Here is an 18,922-nt window from a genome sequence, read left to right on the forward strand (position 1 = left end):
CGTCCAATAGCAACACTGGAGATATGATATAGTGGAGGGCTTCTGGTTAACTTTGAGAACCTGGGTTTCTTTTACGTGCACCTAAACCCAAGTAATCTAGCGTTTTTGCTTGCATTTCGTCTCCATGGAAATGTGGCCACCATGGCTGGGAACAGAACCCATGACCTTGTGCTGGGCAGGAAAACGCCATGGCCACTGTGCCATCACGGTGAGTGGAAAAGGATGGAATGATAGAGTTGAAGCAAGCCGACAACAGCGAGTGCTGACTCACTACCCAACTCAGCACTCGTGTCGTCTGTTCTTACTGCTGTGTTCCACCTAGCAGACGCCATTTGCCTCTGCATCATGCACTAGCTAAATCAGCGTAACAGCTTTCTGGTTACATTATAATAAGGGGGTACTTCTGCGAAGAAAGGAAAACAACAGAAGATTACACATAGAAACCGTGCAAGTGCAGGCAAACGACTGACTTTATTGAACTGAAAAAACACCTTTATATATATTTGCAATGTGAGCTACAGAGTGCATGCATTGGCGGAAATCAGGCAAGCATGAAGAATTTAAGATGCACAGATAATATTTTATCAAGTACTATATTGCTATGTGACACTCGAAGAACCGAGAACAACATATTTAAGTACTACCTATGAGTACTACTTGAGTATTATACTGATGTGCTCAACACTACAGTATGCAACAGAGTTGGAGTGGACATAGAAATAGCTTAATTATATTCTATATTCATTATAAGCGTATAGGTAACATTACAAGCTGATACAGGCGAGAAAAACTTTAGATCTGCTTCGTTTATCTGATAATTTGTTATATCTGTGTTGGTTAAATTAAAATTCTATTACTCAAGTATTAAACCTGGTTAGACAAGCTTGGCTTGTTGTGTGGTTAATTACCTCTACCAAATGACAGGTTTACGTATCAAGACATCCGGGCTGTAGGAGGCGTGCGACAAGGCGGGGACTAAGCGTTGCTGTTGTCTTGTGTGCTAGCTGCAGCAGACAACAGCAAGCAAGAGCAATGTGCATGCTGTATACAAATTTGTTTGTGAAAGATTTTGCAAAAAGATATGTAAGTAATTGTCGTAGTTGCATCCCAATAAGTACAACAGCTTGATTTTTATTACTGCGCTGAGTCAGTAAGGACAGAGAGCGAGAGTGGTGGCTCCACTGTTTACATTTAAAGAGGTTCTGCTCGACACTATCCTGCTGCTCGGAACTCAATCTTTAATTTAAATGATTAGAGATGGGCCTCAGCCCAGTAATCTCCTGCAGACTAATTAATTTTACTTCTGTCTTCTCTACTACGAGTGTCAAGTTAAACAAAAAGGTGTGTATTTCAGTGCATGTTCTTGCTGGCACGTGCTCAACATACGGACCTTTAAAGATGCTGCATCGACACTTATACTTGGTCAGCAGCTACGCCTAAGGTCGATGCTGTTTACTGAGCGTTCAACAGGCATTGCGATGCATATTTGCTTGATGATGCGATGCCAACTTGCACCAACCGTAGGAAAGTTTCACATCACTCCCAATTTAGCATTCATGTTTATAGTCTACATCGGTGCTGATGTGCCTGAAACTGACGTCTTGATAGCCAGATCCCAAGCATCATAGCCAGCTTTAGAAACACATTAAGGCAATCTTAGAGCAACGAATGCTACCCCTGGAAGTGAATGTTCCAGCACGCAACTCGGTACATTCTGGCCAATGTTTGTATGTTTTAATCGTTTTGAGCTCTTGAAATCCATGCCGTGTCAGCATAGTGTAAGCGTCGACTGCAAACATAACAGTCGGAAGCATGTGCGGCAGGATGCATGGCATGTATAAGTGATGAACGCACGGCCTCCGAGATCAGGTGGCACGCGGTAACATGCAACTGAGAAAAGGTTTATTGGCGGCGCCTAATGCGAAGGCACAGCGACCGGGAACGGCAAAGCCGTTGGTCGATGATCCAGAAAGATAGTCGAAAAGAGAAGCGATCCACGGGTCACGACGTTGTGCGGTGGCAAAGGAGTCCATGTCGAGAGATGACACGGAATGTGCGGAAGTTGTTCCGCAGGCCGAGTCTGGAGGTAAAGGTGAACGAGACAAGGCGTCTGCGTCGGAGTGTGTGCGTCCGCTGCGGTATACGACGCGAATATCGTACTCCTGGATACGTAGTGCCCAACAGGCTAGGCGGCCAGTGGGATCGTTCAAGTTGGCGAGCCAACAAAGCGCATGGTGATCTGTGACCAAGTCGAATGGGCGCCCGTACAGATATGGTCGGAACTTGCCAAGTGCCCATACTAAAGCCAAGCACTCTTTTTCGGTCACGCTGTAATTGGCCTCAGGCTTCGTCAGCGTGCGACTCGCATAGGCGACTACGTATTCGGGGTAGCCTGGCTTTCGTTGGGCGAGGATGGCGCCGAGACCGACCCCGCTGGCATCTGTATGTACTTCAGTTGCAGCTGACGGGTCGAAATGGCGAAGAATAGGTGGGGAGATGAGAAGACGACGCAGCGTAGCAAAGGCGGAGTCACATGCAGGGGACCAGCAGGAGAGGGCGGCGTCACCGCGTAGAAGCTGAGTCAATGGCGCCATGATCGATGCGAAATTTCGAAGAAAGCGCCGGAAATATGAGCATAGGCCCACGAAGCTTCGAAGTTCTTTGATGGTCTGAGGCTTCGGAAACTCAGCGACTGCTCGAAGTTTTGCAGGATCGGGTAGAACGCCATGCTTGGACACAACGTGGCCTAAAATGGTAAGCTCTCGCGTGGCGAAGCGGCACTTCTTGAGGTTGAGTTGAAGGCCAGCGTTCGTTAGACAGGTCAAAGCTTGTTTGAGGCGGAGCAGGTGAGTAGGAAAATCAGGCGAGAAAACCACGACATCGTCTAGGTAACACAGACATATAGACCCCTTGAGGCCACGCAGCGTGTTGTCCATGAGTCGTTCAAAGGTGGCAGGGGCGTTACAAAGCCCGAAAGGCATCACCTTAAATTCATATAAGCCGTCAGGTGTAATGAATGTGGTTTTCTGGCGATTGGCAGCAGCCATCGGGACCTGCCAGTACCCTGAATGCAAGTCAAGGGACGAGAAGAATTCTGCTCCCTGAAGACTGTCGAGGGCGTCGTCGATGCGCGGCAAAGGATAGACGTCTTTGCGCGTTACCTTATTTAACCGACGGTAGTCGATGCAAAAGCGAATAGACCCGTCCTTCTTGCGAACGAGAACGACAGGCGATGCCCAGGGACTGTGCGAAGGTTGAATAACATCACGGCGCAGCATATCTTCGACTTGGGTGGTAATGACACGACGCTCTTCTGCAGAAACGCGGTACAGTCGTTGATGTAACGGCTGATGTGAGCCGGTGTCAATGTAGTGCTGCACTTCCGACGTGCGGCCCAGGCGAGGTTGTGAAACGTCGAATGGGCTTCTATATTTATGCAGGAGATCAAGAAGGTCGGCGCGTTCGGCAGGTGTGAGGGTATCGGCGATGGCATTCGAGAACGCATCCCTGGACGTTTCCTCAAGCGCGGACATCGAAGACGGTTGGCCGGAGTCGACATCAAAAGAGTCTCCGGGGACGTCAATCAAAGACGAAGAGTCGAGGAGTTCCACGAAGCCAAGGCATTCGCCAACGAGCAACGTAATAGGCGCACAGAGGGGATTGTAAAAGTATATGTTGCTGCAGCCGCCAGCCATGTCAAGCGTCGCGAAGGGTAGTGGGAGAGATTTACGGTTCATGAAGACGTCGGACGGTGTGAAGAGGACCATTGCATCAGCGATGGCATCGCAAAAGACAGGTACGAGGGCGAAGGAGCCAGGTGGAATATCTGTGTCCTCGCGCACGGTAAGTTTAAAGGGGCGGTCGCAACCTTCGTCCAAGGGTGCGTCACAAGGGGAAAATTCAACTTCGGCGCGTGCGCAGTCGATCACGGCTTTATGACTGGATAAGAAGTCCCATCCGAGGATGACGTCATGTGAGCAGGTGGGAAGAACAATACACTCGACGATGTAAACAATGCCGTGAATAAGCACACGTACAGTACAGGCTGCGTGCGGAGTGACGTGCTGCGCGCTTGCCGTACGAAGCGACAGTCCAGAAAGCGGCGTGGTCACCTTGCGCAGCGAACGGCACAGTTTGGCGGCTATCACAGAAACGGCTGCGCCGGTATCCACAAGAGTGAATGCAGGAACACCTTCTACACAAATTTCGACCACGTTAGAAGGAGAGGCGCGAGGACTTAGACAGTTCGAATGGGGCGCAGTTCTTGCCTCTTGAACTGTGACATTCAGTTTTCCTGCTCAGGTGGTGCGGGCCGCCGACGCATTGGGGAGAGCGAGCGTCGGCGAGGGGATGGCGAGCGACGCGAAGGAAATTCTGGGATGTCAGCACGAGCGAACTGTTGGGGGGAAGGAGCGGCGTATTGGCGAAATGGCCGGCTGCCGTACTGGAAGGGCCGCGAGGCGTCGCCGAACGCTAGAGGGCGACGGCGGCAATATCGGGTGACGTGTCCGGGAGTGCAGCAAGAATAACAGATAGGTCAATTGTCAGGTGTCCTCCAAGGATTAGCTCGCGGTGCGGTCCAAGATACAGCATGGGCTTCCGGTGGCAGCGGTTGGGACTGGGTCGCGAAAGACGCCTGTGGAGGCCTGCGTACTGCCTGCGCGTACGTGAGAGGCGCGGCCACAGGCAGGACTGGCTGCGCATAGGTGAGAGGCGTGGCGACAGGCTGCACTGCCAGCGCATAGTTGAGATTCGCGGCTGCAGGCGGCTGATGGTGTGCGGAAGGGACAACTTGGGCGACCTCTTTGGAAATGAGGGTGCGGAGCGTGTTTGGAATACGCGAGGTGGGCTCTTGAGTGAAGGGGACTAAAGAAAGTTGGCGGGCAACTTCCTCACGCACGAAGTCTTTGACCCGCTGAAGGAATGAGGATGGGGCGTACATGTTGTCAAGGCTCGCCAACAAGTCGTCGCTTCCCAGAGGACGCCGAGTCGAAGCGCGTTGCTTCCTTAACTCATCGTAACTTTGGCATAGGCTAACAACTTCAGACACAGTGCGCGGATTCCTGGCTAGGAGCATCTGGAATGCGCCGTCATCGATGCCTTTCAGTATATGGCGAATTCGCTCAGCTTCGGGCATTGCGGCGTTGACTCGTTTACAAAGGTCCACGACGTCTTCTATGTAGCTTGTGAACGTTTCTGCCGTCTGCTGTGCTCGGGCGCGCAAGCGTTGTTCGGCGCGCAGTTTGCGAACAGCGGGTCGGCCGAACGCGTCCGTAAAGGTTGTCTTGAAGAGTGACCATGTGGGTAAGTCACTTTCGTGGTTGTGAAACCACAGTTGGGCAACACCAGCCAGATAAAAGATGACGTGGGTTAACTTGGCTGGATCATTCCACTTGTTGTGTGCGCTCACCCGTTCATATGACGCAAACCAGTCTTCTACGTCTTCGTCGTCTGCACCGCTGAAGATCTTGGGGTCCCGTTGTCGTGGAACGCCGGTGCAGGTGACAGACTGTGGCGTCGGTGCCGTTTGGGATGAGCTGTCGGTCATGGCGGGCGGTAGCGTTCTTGATCTCAGCTCCAGGGTTTCAAGCTATGGGGTTCGAGTCCCAGCACCTCCACCAATTGAGAAAAGGTTTATTGGCGGCGCCTAATGCGAAGGCACAGCGACCGGGAACGGCGAGGCAGCCCGAAGCACTGTCCAAACGGACGCCAGCAATCAACAGCGCGAGCCGAGACGAGCCGCGCGTTGGTGATGCGGCTGTGCCGCGAGGCGCGTCTTCTTCTTCATACAACGTAATGGTGTGCTGTCTGGTGCTGCTGATGACGTGGCGTACCACTGTGGCCCCTTGTAGGTTGTGCGCAATCTCTGTTGAGGACTACTTTAGTGTAAAGTTTAACAAAAATTTTGACCAGCCAATGCACCTCATTATACGCCAGAATGTCAGCACAGGGTGGCACTTTTGCATTCTGTTTCCATTGCAATGCAGTTGCTAAGGCTGGGTATTGAACCTGCAACCTTGAGCTCAGAGGCAGGACGCCCCAGCACTGAATCACAGTGGTGTCACTGGTTCACGACCTTTCTGAAAAATGCACAATATCAGCATTATTTCATTCTACCCTGCAGATATGGAGAGTGTTCGAGGCTTTAGGCTGTGCTTTCTTATACTTTAAAGACAGGCCTCAATAAGATGTCACGGAGATTTTTACCGAAATTAAATCCTGCAAATAACCTGTAGTCTAGTCAAAGTACACTGAAACATGAAGTAGTTAAGGGATTTCAGACTGCTTCGTTTCACTGCAGTTTCGTTTCGTTATATCTATTCGAAGAACAGCTGACCAAATTGCAGGATTCATCTTGCACACATAATTGCAGTTTGGCTTTTGTTTACGACTGTTCCACGGAATAAGTTCCATGAAAAAAATATGGCCAGAATGATACCTGTTGGCAAGTGTACTTACAGATGCATCCAAGTATAGAACTGATATGCCAATGCATGTCTGTGCATGATGCAAGGTCGTGTGACTTACACGGAGAGACTTGCGACAAGCCAGCACCGGTTAGAGGCCGGATTCTTCTTCCACGCTGGCTGTGACCGGTGGACGAAGCTCATGGAGATGGCCACTGGACCGAATGCAGTAAAGATGGTGACGTCAAAGTGTTGCACCGCTTTTGAGCTATCATGAGCATTTCTAGTGCTTGTAACACAGAAAAGCACAGTCTCAAGCAAAACCTCATTGACAGGTGCTGAAAAACAAAAACAACATAGAGAGCGCCGCTTAAAGGCCAACTGCAACGAAATTTTGGACTTCACAAAAAGCCTGGTTTCAGGTGGCGTTGATACAGAGCAGCCTTCAGGCAAAAATGAACATTTGAAATGGCATTGGATGCGTCACAAAAATTTTGCAAAAATAGAAGCTCTTGATACCGAAATGGCAAAGAATGCTGCCATGATGCTAAGAACAAAAACAGTGCAGGGAATGAGACAAGAAGGAGAGACAAACACACCGTTGTGCATATGTCTCTTTTTCTTGTACCATTTCCTACGCTGTTCTTGCTCTTCGCAACATGTACCAATTTGCCCAAGAGCAAAACCTACTGAGTGCTGCCATTACAGCTCCCTGAAAATGATGCACAACCTTGAATGTTGAGGACCAGCGAGGCTCCTTGGTATAATTTCCGAGATCAAGTGGAACTGCGACAAGCTTAGAATCTCAGAGGCCATGGTCTGAGATTTTGTCATATCTACTTATTACTAGGTGCATGCTGCATTGTCTGCTTAGGTGCCAATTAAAGGCTGTTAATAAGAAAGTTAGACAACTACCAGCCATGCACCTTTGCCAATATTGCTTCAATACAATAAACTACTTTTGCATGACCAATTTAGCAAAGGTGAAATTTTGTTGCTTGCAGTTGACCTCTGAAGCATAATTTTAGTAGCTGCTGCCAAGAACAGCGGTAGATGACCCAATGATTTTGGCTACAAGGACGCTGAATCAATATGATGATGACAGAACAATGATGGCACAATGGCATTATTACGACAACAACTCTGAAGTTAGTATGATTGCTCACACTTTGTGGACCTGAGGTCGATTCTGGATAGGGGCAAACAGTTTTATTTTCTGGTGTGCAATTCTTTCAATGAAACATGACGATGATAAACATGGTGCTCATGCTCGTGGCAGGCGTGCTGAACTTTCACTGACTTAATGTTCACAGATATCGCTGCAGAAAGAAAAAAAGTTGAAAGAGTGTATATTACGTGCGAAGGCATAAAGTTCAAATCATACGATCTGAACGTGGTATTTGTGATGTTCTCTATTGTGATCACACACAAAAAAAGCATGGGAACAATGGATGCATCAGTGTTCTTTAGGTGTGCATTTATATATCTAAATTGCACTTTGTATGACTAGCACTTGCACATGTGCCTTGACGTCCATTTTGTAACTCTGATTATAGACCGAGTGTTATGCATGACCTAATAACCAATTGTACCTGCTCTATGCAGCACATGACCTACTCAATTCGAGATTGCCCTCTTAATCTCAACTAGAACATCAGTTATCAGCCACCTGCATCTGCACTTTAATGCCAAAGTCTTCTTATCTCTTCAAGGGATACTAAGAAGCAATAGCAAATCGATTTACACCAACAAAGTGTTCTTTCAAAACACTATTTTCAGCCGTTTGGTGGTAAAGGGTTGATTAATAGAGGATATAATGAAGGCCAAATTGCCACTTATTGACTTTCGTTCCGAAACATTAGCATTGGTACACCAGTGCAACAATATGGATTCTAAAGTAATTCCTCATTATTGGGCTGTTTTGGCATAGCAAGAGTTCTCCAAATTTGATAGGTTCTCTTAGAATGTAATGTAGGTCCTCTTTACTGATCAATAACTAACCAGACTTGAGCAGACATGTCAAAATATATGATGTTGCGGCAAGCTTGTGCGGGAACTTAAGGGAAGTGTTGCCACCTGTTTTCTGTTTTTTTGCGCCTTTACTGGCTTACAAGGCCTTCACTCACAGCAATAGTGGCTGACTTGCTGTTTAAGTGTAATGTACTAATCTGCTTAACTTAACTGCCTGTAAACGTATTACTCTTTGCGGAATAGGTGTTGTCTAATTCCATGCCCCAGTGACAGCTCTCTCTGGATAACGAAAATAGATCTCGAAGGCTGCGCAAGGATGCGCCGGAAGTGATTTAGGAGCCGGAAACACGTCACGTTTTGGACACCACCCATACCAGGTTACGGAAGACGTGCACACAATCAACCACACAGGCACTGGGTCTAACTACAGAGGACGCAGAGTTGTTATCACAGCGCCACATTGTAATAAGCTGCTAGCATTAAACGTCTGCAGTGATGCAACTGGCAGCATGCAGTCTGCTCACACAGCAAGCGCATTACATCACCAATAGGACAGCAAGCCTGTGCGCTCTGAAAACCCACAGAAGTGCCGTTGCAGCCTACTTAATGGCAACGGCAGTAGCCCAAACACTTGCTCACCAAAGTATAGGACTAGAAAGAAGGCAGTGACGTTTTGGCACAGGGCAAGACCAGAGACCCAGGACACGGCTGGCACGCCAGATGATTCCTCGGAAGACCTGCATTGGGATGCACACAATCAGAATAAGGGCAGGCTGTCACAGAAGCACTCTTAGAACGATTTGACATTTATCTAGCTGGTGGAACATACTGAAAAAGTGTTGCGCTGAAAGGACTCATAGAAAGGCAGTACAGCTCACACACACCTGGACAAACACTGGACAGCAAATGGTTAAAGACCACGGCACCTGAGAAAATGCTAAATTTTATAGCAGTTTGTGACTGTTACTAATAAAACCGTATAAGACTTTGTTGTACGCATATGCCAGCACATGCTAGAAATTCGAATACTACAGAGCTGTGTAACGAGGTTGTGGAGAAATTCAACTTTTGCTCAAAGCAACATGGTCCATAAACTTTTGCGTTTTAATGTTCGGTCATAATGTAAGCACAGCAGGGAAGAGGAAGACACAAGAAAAAGAAGACAAACCCAGTGCTGACCTCCAACAATGTTTATTGGCATACATAACAGGCACGTACCAAAGGAAAGAAACTAAACAATCCTAGGTATCGTAATCACCCAAGGGTAAGAAAATTTCACTGCCCAAAGACGATGCGAGTTCACGTCATGTGAGATTGCATATCTAATCAGTTTGGTGACTTCAAGATGCCTCTTACATAGTGAGGATGTGCTCCTTGGCCAGCGAGATTTCCTGGTGCTTGGGTGATACAATACCTTGGATTGCTTCTTTTTGAAGATGAGGTCTTCGTTGGCGACTTCACATGGGTTCGGTGTATCTGGGATTAGCTATCTTGGAACAACTTCCAGATAAAGAAAGGAAAAAAAGAAAAAGAAAGGGTAACAAAGTGCCAACGCTAAAGAAGACAAGGTCGACATAACTGCACGGGAAATGCATACAAATAAAATACGAAACTAGCGAATAATGAACATGAAAAAGATACAGGAAGAGACGGAATAAAGACATATAATCAATTTAATCATAGAATAATTTGAACCACCATGTATGTATGTCGACCTTGTCTTTAGCGTCGACACTTGGTTGACCCTTTCTTTCTTTTTTCTTTTGCAAATACCTGTATATTATGTGTAATCTCTGTATTGCCAATAAACATCGTTGGAAGCCAGCATCGGGTCTGTCTTTTTTTTTCTCGCATCATATTCCACGCTGTGTGAATTTTATACGATAAATTAGCAACTCACCTAAGCTTCCACCATTGTTCATGTTTCATTTGAATGTGCTGTTAGTATGAAGGTGTAACTTGACTTTGAAAGTACTTAAAGGGCATCTAAAGTGCTTGAAGCAGTTACTTAACCACCTCATTGGAAAAAAGGATATCTTTGCATCAAGATTGGGCAACAGTCAATTCATCCATGTAGATACACGTGTCAGCATCTTCTTGCGTGCGTGCATTTTCGTCATGAGTCCACACCACACACACACACACATAATATATATATATATATATATATATATATATATATATATATATATATATATATATTGTACTGTAAAATAAGGAGCAGTGGGGCTGTGGCTAGGAGAGAGACAGCGACGACGAAAAAGAACAACCTTGTATCGGTGCTCGGTCGGCTACACTACCTCTCGCTGCTTCAGCGTTCTAGTCGCGAACGGTTTCTGCTCAAAGTGCTTCGCGACATTTGGTGGAGGTGCTGGACTTATTGCAAACCTGGAACTCCGAAGCCGGACGATCCCTCTCACATCTCCTATGCCTGAGGAGACTAGTACTACCGCGCCACCCATGGCACCGCCTCCAGTCGTCTGTCCTGGTGCGCCACGCCAACGGGATCCTCCCATATTCAATGGCACTGACGATCATGACGTAGAGGACTGGCTGTCATCATACAACCGAGTGAGTGCACACAACAAATGGTCTGAAGCTGACAAGCTTGGCTACGTACCATTCTATCTTTCCGGAGTCGCCCATCTTTGGTTCCGCAACCATGAGGCTGACTTTTCCACCTGGTCAGCATTCCGAACGGCACTTCAGGAAGTATTCGGTCGCCCGGCTGTGCGCAAACTTCGGGCTGAACAACAGCTTCGCTGTCGTGCCCAACAAAAGGGCGAAACCTTTACGAGCTACATTGAAGATGTAGTTGACATCTGCCGGCGTATAGACCCAGATATGACCGAAGATGCCAAGGTCAAGAACATCTTGAAAGGCATAGAAGATGACGCCTTCCAAATGCTCTTGGCAAGGAATCCTCAGACGGTCAACGACATCATAACGCTTTGCCAGAGCTATGAGGAGCTGCGCAAACAACGGCTTTCTACGCGCCAAGCACTCGCTCCGGACGTCGCGCTTTCAGCTCTGAGTGATGGTGTCACCTCTACTCCTTGCAGTCCAGAAATTTTTGACAGAATCAAGCAATTTGTACGAGAAGAAGTGGCGCGCCAACTCTCTCTTCTGCCAGTCACTCCAGCCTCAGAGCCGCGCTTGTCTCCAGATCTCCGTCACATGATACAAGAACAAGTCGCTAACGCAGTACCACTTGCTCATCAACCGCCTCCTACGCCTGTGCCACTTACGTACGCTGCCGTTGTTGCTAATCCAAGGCCTCCTTCTGCAGGTAATCAATCCAGGCTTACCAGCGCCTTTCCCTATATATATATATATATATATATATATATATATATATATATATATATATATATATATATATATATAACATCTGAACATCCTTAAAGATTCAATTGATAGTTCAGCAATGTGTTGTCTTCCTTTCGTATAGTCAAAATAAGTGTCTGTCGGTTTCTCAAAAAGTGTGAGTCAACTAGCTTAGCGAATGATGATATGTGGTGTTTTGTGGCGCAAGGGCCAATGATGGCCAAAGTGCACCAAGAAGTGATATGGTGTAGTCAACGGTGCAATATCAGTCACGATTGCTAGATGTAACATGGCTGTATAACGGCCCAAAAATATTAGCTGCAAAGTATGTAAAATATAGTGTACACTATATATTAGAACTATGATAATGACATATAAGGCATGCTGTGAACATGAATTATATGTTGCAAAATGATTGCAAGATAAAAACAAGGAATATTTAACTAGCCCTGATGCCTCTCTGGGCCCTTCACGACATTCCAGCAACACGTCGAGGACAGTCAACGTCTTGCCACATTTATCACAGATAGGTGGCTCAGCACCAGTCAACAGGTACAAGTGTGTGGCACACATTTCGCCTATTCTAAGCTTACAGATGATTACCTCAGTTTATCATATTTTTCTTACGGGTGGCCATTTCGCTAACTGTGGTTTAATCACATGAAGCTTATGATGGATGTTTCAGTGTCCTAAAAGTGTTGCCAATAGTTTCTAAGGTTTTTCCATAGGAAAGTCTTCAAGTCAATGGGAGGAACAGCTATAAAGGAGTTACTGTCTTTTGTTGCTACTGATGTGAGCAAAGAAAGAGTGAGCAAAGGTAATTTAGTACTGGATTTTTACGTTTATGAAATTAACTTCAGGATCTTATGACATTTAACGAGCCAGTGTATATAGCGGCTTTTTGTATCTTTGTTTTCCTAATTATAGCTTAACTGCAGACATTACTGCGTATGCCTCAGCTGCAAAGATAGTCGTTTCAGTGCACAGAACATTGAATTCAGAGGAAGAGGGTCCAAGTGCTACATAAGACATGCCGGAATGTGACCTTGATGCGTCAGTGTGATACACCAAGCATGAGTATTTCGCCTGAAGCTCTAGAAAGTGCATCTTAATGTGTGCCTCTCGGGCATGCTTAGTGACGTCAACAATGATAATAATAAGGTCAAAACACCTAGCACTGGCTCAACCCCCAGGATCTCCGTTTCTCTGGACATGGCTAAGCCACACACAGGTACGTGCAGGAGGGTCCAACCCTCGTGTGCTCGTGTTCGTGGGGTCGCAACACACCAAATGCCTGCTGACGCAGAGGCCCCTGCGGGGAACTAGCTTAGCTGAGAATTGTTGTGTTTGCAGTCCCTTTTCGTCAAAACTGAGACGACGCTATGGTAATGGTGATGCCTTTCATACTATATTCCTGCAGGAATTTTCCTGAGAGGGGCTGAAAAGTAACGCAGATATAATGAGATAAATGTTTATTTTCCCCAATTTCTCCCCAACACATCTCCTCATGGCTAGTGCGGCGCCGATAGCAATGACCTGCCCATTGCTCCTTTATTACTTTTTCTTCTTACTGCGGTGCACTCATTGTGAACCTTTGAGGCTAGCCTTTAACAAAAGTGCCCGAGGGTGAGAAAGACGTGGCATGACGAATGGACATATTAACAACTTTGGCATCTCCATTAACTAGAAGGGAGGAGGAGTGCCCATATGTACTTAACCCTCGGTCATGGATAATCGCCTCATGGCCAGTGCCTACGGGAGCAGGTCTAAACTTTGTAGGTGGCACATGATAAGGATGGCTTGGAGAAGTGCAGGAGAGAGCCACTGATTTTTCATTGTGGTAATCCCTACTGGCATGGAGCGGAATAATATTTGGCTCACATGTTCATGGCATCACTGTTTACAGATCGTGAATGTTTTCTCACCATGTTAAAAAAAATGTTGCAGTGCTCCTTCAAATGACTCACTGAATGAATGAATGAATGAATGAATGAATGAATGAATGAATGCTCACCCTCCATGTGAGAAGAAGGGCCAACAAGGGGTGAAGCCACTGGTTTGGCAGGAATGGGTGAGCGCCAGGGCAAAGCACGCCAGCGTGACTAGCACAGACGGGCAGAACTTGGCACAGTAGCAGCAGATGAAGAACAGCACCACCTTTGTGTTGCAAAGAAACGAAACAAATGTAGAAAGAAAGGATCTAGAAAAGGGCCGCCTTGGACACAGTACAAGGCACACCCTTCTAGATAAATGAGACCCATAGAATGTGAAAATGTTATGCTTGGTTGCGCCTGTCATGCCTTTGCTGACTGCCGCAGTGCTGAGGAGAAACCTCGCTCGTGTGTCGGGCATCGAAGAGTTCAGTACAACTGTAAAGTGCTCAAACAGGCTTGTTACAGGTTTTAACTGCAGGTGAATCTTGTAAAAATTTCAGCAGGAGCCCAACGTACTCATAACTTTGGTACACTGTTATGTCGTAGTGAACAGTGTTATACCTGGGCGAACAAGCAGCCACAGAGAGAGCACACAAGGACTTGTGCAGGTGGTGGCTGTCCTTGTGCGCTCTCTCTCTGGTCGTTTACTCGTGCATTTATAAAACTGTTTGCTAATGTGCACCAACTTGCCCAACAACAAGTTCTTCCAAGCTACATATGTCGTAATGACAGTGAAGAATTCAACACTGCCAAAAGCAAAAGTTAAGGATCAAACTCTTTACTAGGCGAACTTGTGCCCAGAAAGACATGCAACACTCAAATAACAAGAGTTCGAAGTTGGGCTTGTTGGCTGGGCAACATTTCGAGAAAAACAGCACTGGAACAGGACCAATGAAAGACAAACCAACACAACACCTGTGTTGTTGTCTTTCATTAGTCCTGTTGCTGCACTGTTTTTGCTCAGAATGTTGGCCAAACCACAATGAAAGCCGCTAGCTGTTGTCGGACCTGAACTCATGAGTAAATTTCATCTGCAATCTATGAATGGATGCATCATCACACACTCAAGAGCAATCGCTCGCGCTCATACACATAGAAGAACGTTCAACACTACTTGCATCATGCAGGTTAGACAAACCTGCTTGCTACAAAGTAAGTCACAACATCAAAGAAATTTTCGATACAGTAAGCAGGCCTTACACCGAGTGACAACTCCATAACAGTGATAATCTGGTGGAAAAACAGCCAATGGCAAACAAATGTTAAAGAATGTATCTGTAACGATATACACAGATTTGCCATAATGACGTACGACTGTACGCAGCTTCGCTACGAAGCACGCTGCGGAGCGTCCGGCAACATTCACCTCGCGGACCCCCCGCACGCACCTGCCGGTTGACGCGCGGGTGGCTTTTGCCCGTTGCCGTGGTCATGACGCGGGGGTTGTCGTGGGCGCTGCCGCCGAACACGAGAGCCAGCGCCAGCGCAGGCAGTAGCGCCCCCAGCAGCCACAGCAGCTGGGCGGGCGACAGTGCGGGTGGCAGCGCCACCAGCGCCGCGACCGTCTGCACCAGGGTCAGGCTCAGGCAGCAGCATAGCAGGAACTGCATGGCACTGCGTACCGCTTGGCTGAAGTGGCGGGCCTGCACGCATTGTGGTGGTCGTTGCCCGTCAGCGTTCGAAGCTTATTTAACTTCTATTGCAGAAACGGGAGCGAGAGCAAAAGGGTGCTAGGCCTGGCCATAGCTCCTGTGCCTGTCGGCGTTTGGCCATTGTGCGCGTCTACTGCGGTGCTATTTTCTTTTTCTTGTGCTGCCATAAAGAGCTTAAAATAGGGGTGTTACATGAGTGGTAAGGTTACAGTTAAATAAACAGTTACATGAAATTCATAATGACACATAAAGACATTACAAAAATACATACAGTCGAACCTCGTTAGAGCGAAGTCGCATTCGACATGGAGGTACCTTCGTTATGCCCAATATTTGTTATAGATGTTCGTTATCACTGATAATGACTAGAAAAATTTTTAAGGCTCACTTCGATATACAGGAGGTTCTAGTGTACGTGTTCATCTTTCTTTCGTGCAAGTAACAGCTTTGAATGCTTCTCCCTTCATCTGTTATAGTGTTGTCATAGTATTTGTGAGATAATTGGCAACTGCAACTGAACAATGCTCATATATTGCTAGTAGCAATAGAACGAGACCCTTTAACAATTCTGATGGGTCCCGCGAAGTGCCTATATATTTGTGTGTAAGCATTGCACTGCTAACACCATACCAGGAGCTCTTTCATCACCGACATCATGCCTGTGAAGGTAAAGACGAAATGCATAGGATAACAATTGCTCTAAAGACTGGGTAATCTTACTGTCAGATTGTATTTGTAAGGTATACGAAGTAAAGTGAAAATTACAACGTTGTCATCTACAAGCAAAAAGAAAAAAGATAAGAGAAGAAGAGACTGAAGCATGAAACTTTTGGTGCATTCTGTAACATGTGATGGCAGATTGATACGATCTGGATGTAAGTCATTGATTGAGCATCAAACAAAAGAGATCTACAGGCAATGTTAATAAAGTTTGACTGATTGATTGGTGGGTTTAAATGACCCGAAGCAAAGAATGTCATAGTGGAGGGCTTAGAATCAGTTTTGATCAGCTGGTGTTCTTTAACAAACAAACAGAAGTGGTGCTGATGCTTCTGCATTAGCACCGCTTATGCAATGGAATATCTTATTTGGAGCAAGAATGGCACACACGCACTGTAAAACTTCTGTTTGGCACTGTGGTACCTCGCTGGGCGAAGCAAATATTTTGCAGTACGAACCGGCTCGCTTGTAATATTTAACTCACAGAATGCACCCAGTTCCTCTGAAAGAACCAGATGCACCCGCATGCAGACATTCCTATGCATTGCTCGTGCCTTCATATACCTGGGTCATCGCCTTCATTCGCCTAGCGTTGCTCTCACGTGACTCTCCCCTTGCCTTCAAAAATGTCATGGAAGGTACCGCAGGTGACTTTAGATCGGTTCTTCCATCCTGGATCATTAAGATACTCCAGGACAGAGACAGAAAAATCGTTTTTTCAAGGCAGCATCTTGTGAGGTGAGCGAGTACGAGTGACCTTACGAGTTGCGTACGAGTTGCGTACGAGTTGCCTTATTCTGCCCACCTATGCACGTGGCGCAAATCGAAGAGCAAAGTTCGGGTGGGCTCACCTCCCAGATGAGATGATAGAGGCTGAGGCTTTTCTCCCGGGGGCTGCTCAGCACACAGGGCAATGAACCCAGGGTGTGGGCGAGGGCCCGTGGGGTCACCGCCACCCTGGTTGACGGCGGCGGCGATGGTGCGAACTGCCGTGCACATAGCTGTGGGGCCAGCGGCTCCAGCGCTATGCTGAATCCATTCAGGAAGGGAAAGAAGGAAAAGTATTGCTTTCTTTCCCTTTGACAGAACTGAATAGATGGCATATGGCAGCATGATAGGAACATTAGTTAAGCGAGGACAACCTGAGTCAGTTTGTAAGGTTTCACGATTACAAAGAAAATTCTGGCAAAATCCATCTCGCGATGAATGTCGATGGAATTGCAATTATCATTGCGGCAATGCAGCGACACACCGCACTACCACTGCCAAAACACATCACGTACGAACAGGTATGCAGCCGGACAAAGTATGTTTTGTCTTCTTCAAGTTCCCGTGGTTGCTCGTGGAAGTGGCCAGTTTGAACAATGTACACTTACATTCGCAAAGCAGACTCTCATAGAGAACTTCTGGGGCACAGCGAATGAACGTGATAATGGGTAATACTAATCGCACCAATGTCGGCAGTCATCTTCTTCCTATTCAAGCTCCCACTGCTGCTTGTGACTGCTGCTTGCGGACGCAAGCAGCAGTGACCCAAGTTGGTGGCGAGGACGTTCATTAAAAAGTGGCGCATAATCACCAGCACATACCTGCTGACCAAAGTTGGTGTGAAAGAGGTTTCCTGAAGAGCGGCACGTGCCCAACGCTACTTATCCAGCGACCCGAGTCGGTTGGACAGTTGGTTTCGAACCCAGTTCCCTCAGCATGGGAGCCTGGTACTCTACCCATTAGACGATGGACTACCCGGTGCCCCAAGTTGGCGGAAATACGGTCAAGTGCAGACAGACAGACATACTGGAAATTGGATTCTCAAAGAACAATAACTGCATCAAAAGTCGTTAAAAGAGTGTAATCACAGAGAAATTGGTTTCAGGATCAGAGCTCTCCACAGAGCATTAATTTGTTTACACGCTTCGATGCAGTCAAGCAAGTTTGACAAATGCACTTGCCGCTGGGTGCATTCTACAGCGAGTGTAACTAAGCCTTTCCGTGCGACAGCCTGCGAACGATACCAGCGACAAAGCATGCTTGCTCAAAGTGACACTAAAATATGCCCTCCTGAAAAGGCTTTCAGCCCCTTCAAAAGCCTCCAATTTCCTTCCTCCTTTCTTATTTTTATTTCACCCTTCCCTGACCCCCAGTGTAAGGTAGCAAACCGGACGCTCGTCTGGTTGACCTCCTTGCCTTTCCTCTCTTTGCTGTCTCTCTCTCCTCGGGCACAACTTTCGTTCGCTCACCTGCAGTCGGCCTGCAGGAAGACGGGCAGGTTGTAGAGGCTGGAGGCGCTGCCGATGCAGCCGACCACCTCGCCGTACTCCTGCATGATGCGCACCATCTCCAGGGTGGCCTCGGGTGTGCAGTCCGTGAACAGGGACACCAGCAGGGGCACGTTGTCCACGTGCTCAATGTGCGGCCGGATGTTCTCGATGCCCCGGGGCAGCTTGGCCTGCGGCGGCATTCGACAAGCCGCAAGAAGCATGTGGCAGTGACAGATTGGCACAATACCCTCGTTTTCTTTTATCCTTCATGGTGCAGTAGAGCCTCAATATAACGAATCATCAGGTGTAACAAAGTAAATGAACAATGTTTGTCACGAAAATGGGCATTCATTGAACACACACCTATAATAAAAGTTGAATGTGGCAAACCTATTTTAGTGTTGGGTGTGCTTTCATCATAATGAGGTTTGGCTATCTACAATCACACACACAAAAAAGAAAATACTTGCAGTGGTCAAAGCAGCTATAGCAAACGTACAAGACCAACATGGCATGGGACAATTAATAATGTAAACCCTTCCTCTACTCAAAAGACAATAACAGTCAGTGCTAGTTAGTAGTAGTTGTAGTAGTAGTAGTAGTAGTAGTAGTAGTAGTAGTAGTAGTAGTAGCAGTAGTAGTAGTAGTAGTAG

General features: G+C 47.0%; 1 protein-coding gene across 3 annotated transcripts in view; it reads right to left on the bottom strand.

Moving 5' to 3' along the window:
- Nucleotides 1–18,922, bottom strand: part of l(2)k05819 (transmembrane protein 94-like protein l(2)k05819) — a 72,243-nt gene that overhangs the window by 12,942 nt on the left and 40,379 nt on the right. For 2 of the 3 annotated variants that reach the window (XM_050176773.3, XM_050176772.3), the window contains exons 21-26: nucleotides 18,249–18,457; nucleotides 16,863–17,040; nucleotides 15,028–15,282; nucleotides 13,720–13,862; nucleotides 9,018–9,115; nucleotides 6,529–6,622 (exon numbers count right to left, since the gene is read on the bottom strand). In XM_050176773.3, the coding sequence (XP_050032730.3) occupies nucleotides 6,529–6,622; nucleotides 9,018–9,115; nucleotides 13,720–13,862; nucleotides 15,028–15,282; nucleotides 16,863–17,040; nucleotides 18,249–18,457 (977 nt within the window). The remainder of the gene's footprint in view (nucleotides 1–6,528; nucleotides 6,623–9,017; nucleotides 9,116–13,719; nucleotides 13,863–15,027; nucleotides 15,283–16,862; nucleotides 17,041–18,248; nucleotides 18,458–18,922) is intronic. The other variant, XM_055069663.2, reaches the window with a different exon arrangement.

Source organism: Dermacentor andersoni, chromosome 8 (assembly GCF_023375885.2).
Source record: "Dermacentor andersoni chromosome 8, qqDerAnde1_hic_scaffold, whole genome shotgun sequence".
In the NCBI taxonomy this organism is placed as follows: domain Eukaryota; kingdom Metazoa; phylum Arthropoda; class Arachnida; order Ixodida; family Ixodidae; genus Dermacentor; species Dermacentor andersoni.